General features: G+C 40.3%; 1 protein-coding gene across 4 annotated transcripts in view; it reads left to right on the top strand.

Annotated features, from left to right (window-relative positions):
- The window catches only part of LOC137198624 (MAP7 domain-containing protein 1-like), a 47,209-nt gene that overhangs the window by 15,317 nt on the left and 18,213 nt on the right, over positions 1-13,679 (top strand). For all 4 annotated transcript variants that reach the window (XM_067612482.1, XM_067612481.1, XM_067612480.1 and 1 more), the window contains exons 2-5: positions 4,695-4,910; positions 8,469-8,537; positions 11,543-11,706; positions 13,019-13,127. In XM_067612482.1, coding sequence (XP_067468583.1) covers positions 4,695-4,910; positions 8,469-8,537; positions 11,543-11,706; positions 13,019-13,127 — 558 coding nt within the window. The remainder of the gene's footprint in view (positions 1-4,694; positions 4,911-8,468; positions 8,538-11,542; positions 11,707-13,018; positions 13,128-13,679) is intronic.

The following is a 13,679-nucleotide window of genomic DNA, read 5'->3' as shown; positions in this document are numbered from 1 at the left end:
ACACCAGTGAAAACATGTCTATTGATATTCAGGCTGCATATTTAAATTCAGACAACATCACATACAGTATTATATTTTCACAAGTTGCTCATAAATTGGAAGCAATTGCAAAATGTTGGCATTAAATTTCACCTAAAATGACTGTTGAATGAAGCATAACTGTTGTTATAAGATATAAAACATGTAGACTAATAAATGTGATTGACAGCCATATGTGACATAAACATAAAGCTCTTCATTGTAGCTTTGAAACATCTGCATTTCAGTCGTTAGGAATATTTATAATTCACATTGCTTACTTATGTTTTGTTTCTGTTCTCCTTCGTCCACCAATTAAAGTGAGACTATGCAACTTTTGCTGACCAGCAAATTACAGGATGCTAAATGCTAATAAATGCTATATACGTACATAGTTTAACAGTAGCATAAGTGAGACATGAATCATAAAGTCAGTGAAACCAACTCAGCAGTATCTGTTTAAAGTCGGCTAACATTAGCTAACATTACCCACCGCAAGCTAATGGTCATACCAGACCAAGTAAAGCCCTGAAGTGTATTAAATTAAGCAGGCGGTGTGTTTTATCGCTCATGAATTCAACATTTAATTTATGACAGGGGAAATCTGAATCAAGAAGTAGCTTTATTGGTATTGGTGTGTTTACGCATACAAGGAATTTGACTCTGGTTTCTTGTGGCTCTCAGTGTGCAAGTTCAAGAAGATACACGTGGACATAAAGCCAACAGGAGGACGACAAAGCTGAACAAACATAAGTAAACATAAACATATGACTATTATGTACAAGCAAGAATAGATACATACATATAGAAACAACAAATGGGCGACAACATGCAATTTCTACATGCAAGTTAAACAGTTTCTGTAAACTGTAAAAAAGGATAAAAGTCATGCAAAAGTTGTGGAAGAATGCAAAGAGTGCAATAAATAAATATTGAACGGGTAAGTTACATTATATACATACATACAGAAGGTAGAATATGCTATTTGCTCTTTGCTCGCTTTAACAAAACTCCTATCATTCCTCCTCTGTTTCAGTGCTGTTTAGATGTAAGAAAACACACACAACAACCACACCCTTGCTGCGCTTACGGTAATAACTAGTTAGATTTAACTCTGCGGCATAAACCAGAGTCAAATGAGGGATGTCGTCCTCCGCTGCGGTCGGCCTTTGTTCTGCACAGTCACAGTGGCACCTGGTTTACATTCACGCTTCACATCCGAGATATTTGGTGATGATCCACCGTACTTTCTGAGATTTTTATAAACAATCATGAGCAAAAACTGGAACATATGACCTGACAAGAGTCCTGCAGCCCTACAGTGATCATATTAGGCAGAAGTACTTCGAGGATACAGTATGTAAGAGAGAAAAATAGGTTTTTTCCACACTTTCTAGTAATTCTCTTCCCTGGTTGACTGAGTAAACAGACAGCACTGCTGCACACTGTCTTATTATTTTTTCAGGGGGCTGACACGTTAGAATAAAGTGCTTTTTTGTCTCAACAAAGTCAACAAATGGGCTGCTTCACCTCTCTTACCACACCTAAGAAAGTATGTGGAGTGCATGATTGTTTCCTCTTCCTGTGTGCAGCATGTTGTTTCAGCTTAAATCTCTTACTCTCTAGATTTTACTTGTCTGGTTTCGTGTCACGTTTTTTGGATGTAGTTGCAGTCTTTTACTTTGTGTAGCGCTTTTATCATCGTCACTTGCGTCTGGCTTGAATTGCCAATCCTTTAGCAACAGTCCCCCCCCCCCTCCAAGTATATTTTGAAGTCTAGGAATTGCAGGGATCTCAGTCGTCGTAATCATTCCTTCTTTAGGCCCACTGTGCCTCTTGCAGCCATATAAGGCTGGTAAACTGATCAAATTCACAAAGTCAGCCGCACTTGTTGAACGAGTAATCTTCTCAAGAAAGGAGGAGCACTGCAATCCTCTTTTTTGCCAAATCCTAATCCTTTTTTCAACATCAGGTAAAAGCGGTGCCATCCTGTTTGGACATGATCCTGCATCTTTTTCCTTACAGTTTTCTTCTAAACACACGGGGCTCTAATTCACATCCAATTATTCCTCCATTAGTATTCTATAGTGCAGCCTGTGCATTAAGCTCTGTGTTGAAGTACAGTGGGGGTAGCTGGAGAGAAGCCCAGTGTTAATCTGTGATTTATGTGGTTCGGTGAGCGTTTGGATGGGCCTGAGGAGAGCGTCACGCTCCATCTGCCCATTGTTGGCAGACTTGAGAGGAGAGCTGGCCTCCAGCCTCCAGACTCTCACCTTCCTACCTCACTATCTCTCAGCTCCTGTCTCATTATTTCTCCCGCTCTGTGCCGAGCTGCTTCTGTCTTTATCTCTGCTCCTTTTTTTTTTTTTTGTCTTTTTAAATCCTACACACCCCTTTTTTTTTCTCTCCTCTGTCATTACAAAAACAGCCCTCTGCACATTTTTTTCCACTCTCTCACTGTCCTCAAACTCTCCTTTCTCGATGAATCTCTCTTCTCACTCTCCACATGTCCTTGTAGAAGTGCACAAATTGTTCCCTCTCCTCCTTCCTGCTCCTTCTCACTGCATGTCCCCCCGTCTCCTCCCCCCCCGTCACTCTGTACAGTTTGTCACAGACTTCTTCTCCAGTGCCACAACCAGAGAGAAGAAGGGAAGAGGGGAGGAACTCGGACAAGCAGCTGAGCTCAGTGACAGTATCAGCAGGGCAACCGAGTGTGAAAACAAAGTCAGAGCAGGGATTAAAACAGGATGTGTTTTGTGGCTTTTTGCGGCCTCTTTGTCACCCTTCATGGGGGTCAGAGGTCAGGAAGTCTGGCCTCATGACCGGATCTTTGTGGAGCCATGAATGGTGCTCATGTTAGGAAGTTTGTAAGTGAACTTGTGGAGCTTCATATGAATGTATTAAATGTAAGGCTGCAATTAATGATTATTTTTATTATTAATTAATCTGCCAATTATTTTCTAGATTAGTTAGCTGTGTCAGATCTTGTAAAATGTATTAAGAGACGACACTTGAGCGATCTGAAGTGGGTTTTTATGGTACTGGTATTTATATCAAAGGGTGGAGTCTGAAAGATGTGGACTTTTACCACTCAGAGAAGATCTTATGCTGTGTTCATATTACACGGTCGAGATGAGAAACATTCATCACATGTTTATGATCACGATCACATCAATCACGTCATCAGACAACTCGAGACGGTTGTATGACTGTACAGTTGGTCGTAAAAATACTGACATGCATTGACAATTTAATATAATATTCATTACACTTGGATTAAAGTACCTTGAACGACAGGCTGACATGAGACATCTATGTTTGTTTGGTTTTGAGAAACGAAGTCAGATATATACAAGCTTTTCGAAAAATCTTTATGACTTGTTTTGATGTTTTTTGTCTGACCAGCAGTCTAAAACCCAAAGATATTAAGTTTGCAATGATATAAAACTTTCATTTTAGAAGCTGAAACCAGCAAATGTTCAGTATTTTTACTTAAAAAAACAACATTAGTGTGAAAGCAGGATACTACAGAACATTTCCAGTGCTGCTGCATTTACTTCACCTGTTAGTCGTCTTATCCTGTCGTGAAAATCCAAAACCAGGTGGTTGAAAGACGTCATGTTTCATTTAAAACTAGAAATTTACTGTAAGAGGAAAATCTGATAATTTTAGGAAAATCTGGACACCTTTACATCCTATAAAACTTGTGAGTGACTAGTAGTGCCCTTTAATGCAGGTATTTAACATCCTGTGAATGAGTTGTATCAACTTACTGTATATTCTATGTATATAAGTAATTTATATCTTTTTATATTGTAATTCTTATCATTTATAATTAAACGTCTATATTGTTGCAGCCTGATGGGGAGGGATGGGTGCGTTTCAGAGGGTAGAAATATTCTGTAATATATTTTTCTGTGTGTGTTTATGTTTTCTTTTGTACATAACATGGAAAATTCAACCAAAAGCAGTTTTAAAAAATACAATTATCCAATGTATTTTTCCACACACTGCTCTGGAGGCCCAGATGAGCATATTGTACCCCACGGTGAAGTCGAGAGAACTATGGATCAGTGTCTGTTGCTCTCTGGGAATAATTAAGGCAATCTAGCATTAATTATCCCCATGATAATCACTGTGTAAGCACATCTTCTTTTTACGGAGGCAAGTTAAAATAGGCTTACACAGCAATCTGCAATGTTTTCTTCCTCAATGTGTCTTTCCATCCTTGTTTCACTGTTGCTTTGACGCCTTAAAAGCGAACTGAGATTTATTCCCACGGTGTGCGTCTCACCTGCTGCTGGAGTGTTTAACGGTGCCGACGGGAGGTTTCCTCTGCAAGACTGAAACCTTCAGAGACGTAAAGTGGGGGGGAAGTGTAGCGTCTTGCTGGGAATCGACTGACGTGTGTGAATTGCGTGTGAAAGAGATGTTAATGATTTCTAATGAGGCTGGAGTGTTGTGTTAATTAAGCCACCGAGGGTTTCCCAGGTTTATATTGAAAGTGTGTCAGCAGGGGAAAGAAAGTCAGTCGCTTTTACTGGAAGCGTCGCCACACTGATGGTGGCAAGATGTAACGTATTATAAAAAAGCATCAGCACCAAGAAGATAAATGTAAATTCTAAATCTTGACAGTGATATCTTGATATTAATCGATTTGTCCTTCTCGTCCTCAGCTCTGCCCTTGCAGACGGAGTCTCAGTCCATCCCGAATGGGGACAAATCCTTGGAGAAGGACCTTCTGACTCCAGACGACTCAGCCTTCACAGACCTCTCTCCCAAAACAGACTCCTGCCCCAAAACAGAAACCCCCACCGAGACAGATGCCTCCTCCAAGACAGAAGCCAGGCCATCCACCCCCGGCACTCCCAGCAACCCGCAGCCCAAGAAAGGTAGATTTATGAGCGATGTATCTTTTGTTTCTACAATATATGTTATATTAACACAAGAATAAATCCTGCTTTAGTTGGAAGGGACCATGCAGTGAACTGTCATATCCAAGTTACATCAATTCTGTGCATTATTACTGATTTTATTGCTTTTCCGGTCATGTACAATCATATTTATCATTGTTGAACATCTCAGTGTGGGGCATTAATCTTCTTCTGGAACAGCCTCCACTCTACTAGAAGAGATTTGCTCCCGTTTAACAAGAGCATCAGTGACCTCGGCTAAGCTTGGCTTGCAGTCGGTGTTCAAATTCATCCCAAAGGTGTTGAATGGGGTTGAGGTCAGAGCTCTGTGCAGGCCAGTCAAGCTCTTCCACACCAAACTGGGAAAACCATTTCTTTAAGGATCTCTCTTTGTGCACAGGGCGCATAGAGGGTAATGTAACAATCCTTTAGGTTTATGTTGTGACCACCAGTTTCACTTATTTCAACTATGTTTCTGAGAAAACTACTATGTTTCTGATGTTTTGTCCTTTATTTTGGCGTGGTGGACGGCTAAAAACACTACAATACCCATAAGTCTCAGCCACCTTTGCTATGGAGAAGAAGCTAGTTAGAAGAGAATTGATTGTAAATCTGTTTTACACCATAATCTTTAGTTTTTGCTCTCTGTTAGCAGCACAAACGATGGAGTTTTAAGCTCAGTGATTTGATGTTTTTGGCTGAAATGCACATTGGAAGTCATACAGGAACTTACACCCCGAAGCTTTTATGCACACAGTCTTTTAACGCTGTTGTTCATCTGTTATATTGATGGTTTAACTCAGAGAGTTTAATGCCTCAGAAGAGCCCCAACTTTTAGTCACATTATTCCCACTTTGCAACTGTATTGTTGTGCTGTTGCTATATAGCTTAAAGCACATTCATGTCCAAAGTATCGTTGTATGTTGTAGAATTAAGATTTTCCTTAATTGGATCTGAAGTGCCAGCACACAAACATGTGTGTACAGTTTTAATAGCCTTTGAGCCTCCACTTTGTCGACGTGTTGGGAAGTTGGCAGCAAGGAAGTCTTGTTTTTTTGCCTTTATTTGACAGTCAGCGGAGACAGGAAACACAGGGAGAAAGAGATTGGGCTATGACATGCAACAAGGGTCCTGCAGCCGGAAGTCAAGCCGTGGACGTTGCGATTATGTTGTATACGCCTTAATCATCAGTCCACTGGGGCGCCCCAGCTAAGAGGTTATCTATTTAGAAGTGAAGTAATTTTTTCAGCAGCTATTTTTTTAATATAGGAAATAATAAGCTACATTTTTGTAATATTTAATCAGTAGGAAAGTGTTTAAGCCCAAGATAAAGTAATGTTGTGCCTCAGTTAAAAGCACAGGGATCACAGATCATATGTAGTAATCAGATAGGACGCTGGGTTCTAAGTATAAAAGGATAATTATGGCAAAGCGTAGCGTAAATATTTTAAAAAATTGTCAACGAGTCACAATGATAGGTTGGATTTTTTATGATGCAAATAAACAGAGGTTAGTGCTACAAATTGTTTAAACTTTTTTCCAGCTGTTGGAAATTGGCAGCAGAAGAGTTTGGAGCAATTTCACTCTTATTTCTGTTACAAGCTGGTCTATTTTTTTTTTACCCCCAAGCTGCTTAGTATTTTAACTTAATGGATGTTTTAATTTTTTTGATGAAGTGCAAAATGTTGAATTAGCATTTTCTCCGACTGCTGCTCGCTGTGTGAGGCTGCAGGCTCATTCGTTTTCTGACTGAAACCTGGTTCTTGTTTATCGTTCAGCTGCGTCTGTATGAATCACCGCAGTCCAGCATGTGTGAAAAATGTTAAACCACTTCACAAAAGCACATTAAAAGGGATGAAAAGGAATACTGCTCATTAATGGGGGTATTTTTCATCCTCTTCTACTTGTGTTCTTTGACCTTGCTTCAAAGACAAAGCCTGCACAGCACACGTGTAAAACTTAATAGGATTCATTCATGATTTTCACACTTTTTCTCCTGATGGAAGTTTCAGTGTACATTGAGTCATTCCCGCCAGACAGATGGTGGTGGCCGAAAGCCAAATTGTCATTAGCTATGGGGGAGACAGGGTGTATAGAGTGGAGCAGGACTGATGGAGGGTCGGTGGGGGAGGGACTGGTCCATTAAGTGACGTCTCAGTGGGACAGGACCTCCAGGCCCGTCAGATTTATTTTTCTCTGCACTTCATAGCGTCTGCGTATCAGCCAGCCAGAGTAAAGCCATGTAGGAAACTCTCTCAAGGTGGGGAGGGAGGGAGTAAAGTCAGGTTGCCATGGAGATGGGGCTGAAGTGCTGCAGGGCCCTCTGCCATTGGTTGAGAATGCGCGGCATACATATTACATAGCACGAAGACGAACCACAAAAGGAGACGGGCTCAGCGAGCACCCCAGGGGTGCCGGTTTTCAACGGCGTGTACAGGCTTCTTCAGTCGTGGCTTTTCACAGCCGGTTTTAAGGCTGGAAAAGAGAGCTACACAAATCCTTGTGTCATGCCACTGCGTCTCTCACAGTGTATCTGGATTCATGCTGATTATCTCTGCAGATGAGAACGGCTGAAAAGCAGCTGTACACCGCAGTTACAGTGCGTTGAACATCGACGGCGTAGGAAGAGGTGGAGCTGTGTTGACCTTGAAACTGAATCAGTGAATAAATCCCAAAAATCTGAATTAAACTTCCTCTGGCATTTCACATCAGTACTTCATCTGTGTCTATTTTACACAGCTGTAACACGTTCAAAGACTCAGTTCAGACAAATAACAACAAAATGAAACCATGCTGCGTTTTGCAGATAGTTTTGTTTTCCCACGTTTCGAGATTTTGTCGCTGAAATTCCTGCCTCCACCCAGATATAATGAAGATGAGTCCAGTTTTGTTTTGTGATGTTTGAAGATTTGAAGAAGGGTGTAATGTCACCCTCACTTTCCAAAATCTTGTGTTTTTATCCCCCAAACTTTTAAATTGTCCGTTTAATTTACTCAGAAAACATTATCTCAACAGTCTTTTTACTGTCCAGCTGCTAAAATCCAGATGAGAGAGGATAGGAGCTGATAAAATTGTTTTACTGGTCACTCACAGTGAGTTAATCTTTATAAGCAGCAGCAAATGCTTAAGGACTTTTCTTTGTGTTTCACCACTCAGGCTACATAGAGGCAGCTACTGTTTCCTCTGATTGTTGGAGGTTGTACCTGCAGCCTGAGACGAAGACTGCAGGCTCTTATCAGGGCATCATTTAATCTACATTTATTACTATTTATAGCCAAGACAGTAAAGGGCAGTGCTCTTTGTAGTAAATATGCAAATACATTATTTGTATATCATAAATGTGATTTTAAGTGGGGTGAATAATACAAAAATTTGCATAGAATTTCTATTTTTTTATTAGACTGCCATCCAGTCCATACTAGATATGAATATATGTTAGCTCCTCATGGTTGAAGGTTTGAAAATGTTAATAAATATAATGCTGTGGGGGAAAAACACATTAACCAAATGCTTTACATTTTCTCTTTTCCCTCACAGATGTGATAAGCTCAGAGCAACGACAGAAACTTGCCAAGGAGAGGAGGGAGGAAAGAGCCAGATATATCGGTAAGAAACGATAAAACGGTGTTGACATGACAACAGTTTGGTTGAGTTTTAACTCTTAAGGAATTCGATTTTCCTAAAAAAAAACTGGTGATGCATGAAGCGTGAATTTATTGTAACCAACATGATGCATGCCATCATCTTATTCTATTCTTAACAACCTCCGTCTTTCTTTTGTCTCTCTGCTGTGAGTGACTGACGGTTATTGACGTCTCTTATTGTTTCTCCTTGCATGGCTTTCAGAACAGCAAACTCAGCTGCAAGGTAAGGCGCTTCACTAAAAACCATCAGCGTTCGCAGCAAGCAGTCATACCATTTGGGAATAATCAAACTTGTGATGGGAATCCCAATTCCTTCCATTTCTCCTCTGCTCCGGCCTGAACAGTTGCGGCCTTTCTTCCCTCCGTGAATCGATCATGTTGTTTTTTTTTTCTGACGTAATTCGGTGGATATTTACGAACCTCGTGAACTCTCAGCAGTTTCACTTTTGACTTAAATGTTTCTGCTCATTTAAATTTAAATTTAACTTACTTTAAATCTACTTTCCTTTACTTTATGTTCTTCTGCATTCCCACCCAGCGTGCATATTCCATACCCGTAATCATGGTTTTGACCTTGTGGCTGCAGAATAAAGCTTCCTCCAATGAAAATAGTGTGCTAGTCCAAATACATGAAGGACTATATTTCGTTTTCAAACACTGGGCTTCTCCCTGTGGACTCAGGCCAATATGTGAACAGCCAATCAGAGCAGGGCTCAGTGGGCGTTTTCCTGCAGAGACGTCTCATGGAGCCCAGGGCGCTTGGCGTGAAAAATGAGCAGTCATTACCATGAACTGAGACCAGGCCTCTCAGACAGATTAGATTTAATTACTACTTTCATTAGCATCAATAATGTGGTCATGCTGCACAGTTAAAGGGGAATTCTGGGGCCTTTTTATCGATAATATCCAAGGTTTACTGGGCTTCAGTTGCTCTGAGATAAGTTTAGTTTCCTGCAGTCTGCTTCTGTGTGTAATTACATGGTACAATGTTAAGGCTTTTTTTCCACATGGACCATGCAATTAGTTGAAAAACAGTACGCATGTGACGCTTGTGTATATAGGTCAAAAAAACATAATGTTTACTGTATGTTTATCCCTAAACAACAAATATTTCTCAACACATTTTGAAGCCTGGTTGTTGTGTAACAGCAGCTGTGCACCTCATGTTTTGTAGAAATAAATGAAAAAGTGAAAAGCACTCTCACAAGCATGAACCCAACATATTTTTCAATTCTGCTGTGAATTACAGACATACTAAGATTTTTTTTCTCAGGAATCGGATCTATGGAGGAGCAGAGAAGGCTTTGTCATTGTCAATGGTGCAAAGACTTGTGTGTGCCTCTTTGGCTCATTAGTGAAGATGAGCCGCAGAATACTGAACTAAATACAAATCATGCCTCGCATAACACTGTAAAACCCTTTTGCAGAACTCAATCCACTAAGTATTTCTAATGCTGTCTAACTCACTAATATCAAGTAATATCAAGACATTTCATGCCATTTTTTTAGTTGGATCCTGCATGTAACCCACCCTCACCAATTCAACTCTGTCCAACGTCATGCCAGTATAATTTAAGAGGATTGATTGCTGTTTAATTGTTACCCCAGAGAAATGAGCCACAGCAGCGTATGTGTAAAGAAAACTGGCGTCTCCTGGAGGGGTGCTGTAAAACACAGCGGGAAACTTCTGCTTATTTATTGTTATGGGGATTATAGTGTAATGAACACATTGTCTTCCATCTGTTTCACCCATTCTGTTCTTGTGTCAGTGGTAGAAGCCTATCAGGAGCTTTAAGTGATTATACACTCTTACAATTTGAGGAATTGACTTTGGAATAACCTATGTAAGGAGAAAATCTGGGCAAAAATATCAAACTTTTGAATTACTATGTAACACACAGACTGGCTTTTATGTGTTTTTTTGTTGTTTCTTTTAATAACCTTTGCTAGCGGCTTGGCTTTAGTGATGGCAGTTGTCTTTCTGTCGTCCAAAGCTTTGGTCAAGACTGAAATATCTTAACAACTATTGGATGGATTTTAGTACAAATTTGGTACAGACATTCTTGGTGGTTAATGTATTTAGAATGTGCTCCCTGCAAGTCAAAAGCCAGGGCTTCAACCTGCTCTGAACACTTATTTTGTGGCTTTTTTCTACCTTGTCGGTGAGCCTACGTTAGCTTGTCATGCATGCCCATAAACGGCTATCTGTTCTGTAGCCTTTGTTGCTAAGTTTTTCCTTTTGCTAAGGTTTTTTCTGTGTGTTGTTTGTGTTGTCCACTCTCATATTTTGGATTGGATTTTAGCTTGAACATGTATGGATGTATATGAGAAGTTGTCATCCTACTACTTTAGTTTGTTTCATGGTTTGTTTGTTTTTTGACGTAGACTCCAGAGCCGGCAGCTTCCAAGAGCTGGCCAATCAGAACAGAGTGGGCTCATCAGGGAGGGGGGGGGGGCTAAAACGGCCTGTTTCAGACAGAGGCTGAACTGAGGGGCTGCATATAGAGCCAGTATAAGATAAATAACGAGTTTTTGGAAGTGTAAATCATGCAAAGATATTCCAGTAGAGCCCCAGATTAAAGATATAGGGTAAACATTACACCTCCTAAACATCCATCAGGTAAACATTGTCATTGTGAGCATGTTAGCATGTTGACGTTTGCATTTAGCACTGCTATACCTAAATACACCCTCACAGAGCAGCTAGCGTGGCTGTAGACTCTTAGTGTTGCTAAGCTCTTTCTAAACATTGTTCATGAAATGTGTCATATAAAAAAGGTTATAATTAGGATAATGTTTGGGAAAGAAATCAGAAAGAAAACAGGTGAAACATCTTGGCTACAATAGCTAACTTGCTAACAGAGGAACGTGAGATTGAAAGAAAATATTTCAGACAGCTCATCATGTTTATTTCTCTCTCTTTATCCTACCTGAATTTTAACTTCACTCTCTGTGGTGACCCCTCAGCGGCGAAGAAGGCCCAGTGGTTGGAGAAGGAGGAGAAGGCGAGGCGTCTGAGGGAGAGCCAGCTGGAGGATCGCAGAAGGAAGCTGGAGGAGCAGAGGCTGAAAGCTGAGAAACGCCGAGCCCTGCTGGAGGAGAAACAGAGACAGAAACTAGAAAAGAACAAGGTGAGACTGATGCATGAGAGGCAAATTTAAGGTTTGTCTGTTCAGGCTCTGCAGGCAAGGAACAACAAAGAATATTTACACCCTGCAAGACTGACTTTAATCATTAATACTGAGCTAATGTGGTTTTAATTCAGTGTCTCTTGTCTGAGGCCAAATATTCATAAATACAGATTTTTTTTTGTAGTGCCAGTCACAGAAATGTCCTGTTCTGCAAAATCTACAGTATAATTCAAGTCAGAGTGGAAAAATCAACCCTTCGCCAGTATTTATGTAAGTCCAACACTTATGACCACTGGAAAATTGCCTGCGTAACAGGGATTTTGTCCCATCTTGAATAACAGTCATGATGCCAAGTATTGGCTGCTCAAGGCCAATTTTTCAGTGGTCATAAATGCAGATTATTTGTAAGCAGTAGTTCCTAACCTTTCTTGTTTGTGAACTATTAAAATGAAACGGTGCCTCCTCTTTGACTCTACCAAAGACAGATTTACCCTCAGATTTTTATATATTTGTATATTGGCTTTCTTGCTGAGAGAGTTAGATAAGATGGTTGATATCAATCTCATACGCACCTATAGGAAGCCGGAGCTGGCAGGCTATTAGCTTAGCTTAGCATGAAGAGTGGAAACTAGCCTGTCACTCTATAAAGTTGTTTGTTTAACCCATACTTGAACCGAAATGTATAAAACATTATTTGCTGTATCTAACAGTGTTGTCATCAAAAAGTGAAGTTGCCAGACAAACAGCAGAGACGCTGCACAGAAGTACTGGGAGGACAAATTAATTGTTGTTGTCAAGAAATACTTACACAAAGTAGCTCGAAAGCTTTAGAGGTGCTGATAAGTGTATTTCTAAATTTTGGACAGAGCCAGACCAGCAGTTTCCCCTGCTTCCAGTGTTTATGCCCTAAGCCCTAAGCTAAGATAACGGCCTCCTGGCTCTTGCTCCATACTTACTGCATTGAGAGTGGTATCAATCTTCTCATGTAACTCTTGGAAAGAAATCAAATAAACATATTTTTAAAGAATCTGTAAGAATCTTTAAAAAGTATCCAGTATTTCACAAAAAAGAAGCCAATATTAGAAAACAAAAATTATGTTTTTATTTTCTTTCCTATCCCTTTAATCTTCTCACAACAACTCCAGCTTCATATTTACGGTACAGACATGAAAGTGGTATTGATATTCTCATGCAACTCGCGGCAAGAAAGCAAATTTGTGTATTTCCCTAACTGTCAAAATTTAAACTATCAAATAAACTGTTATTAGTGTGAATATGTGCAAAGACTTGACTCATTTTTTTGGTCCTCCAGGAGCGATACGAAGCAGCTATCAAGCGGTCGACAAAGAAGACGTGGGCCGAGATCCGTCAGCAGAGGTGGTCCTGGGCGGGAGGACTCAACCAGACCTCCCGTAGAGAAAGTGAGTTTTAGATGAACCGCAATGACTCGGACTCTCATAGAAGCCAGAAACGATTAGATATACAAATATATATCATATCCTCACTGTAGTCTTTGTGTTGAGCAATGCTTTACAGAATGTGACTCACTCGTCCCACTGATGCAATTCAAGGAAATAGATCCTGAAGGGTTTGGTGTCATGAGGGTGGGGAACCAGAAGGCAAATGACCTACACAGTAATATATGATGTTAGCACTTGTAATTCTTCAGTGAATGTTTCTGTTTTTTTTGGAGCAAAAATTGGTTTTGAGCACCAGTTTTCTCCGTTTAACTGATAACAGAGGCAGAAAGGTAGTTGTCAGGAATATGTTTCATTAGATTATCAGTGTGAACGGCGAGGCGTTGTGTTTTTATCAGAGACCTGTGAGGTAATTTCCTCTATTCAGACTGAACTCTGTCCTGTCCTGCACGCAGACCGACACAAACATGTGACTCAACTGCCTCTTTTCAAAAACTGTGACACTGAGGTCAAGACGAGTTTCTCTTCTGCAAGGTGTGAAAGATCCTGAATGTA

Source organism: Thunnus thynnus, chromosome 15 (genome assembly GCF_963924715.1).
Source record: "Thunnus thynnus chromosome 15, fThuThy2.1, whole genome shotgun sequence".
Lineage (NCBI taxonomy): Eukaryota > Metazoa > Chordata > Actinopteri > Scombriformes > Scombridae > Thunnus > Thunnus thynnus.
Note: the sequence above shows the minus strand (reverse complement) of the source record. Positions and strands in the feature narration are given on the sequence as shown.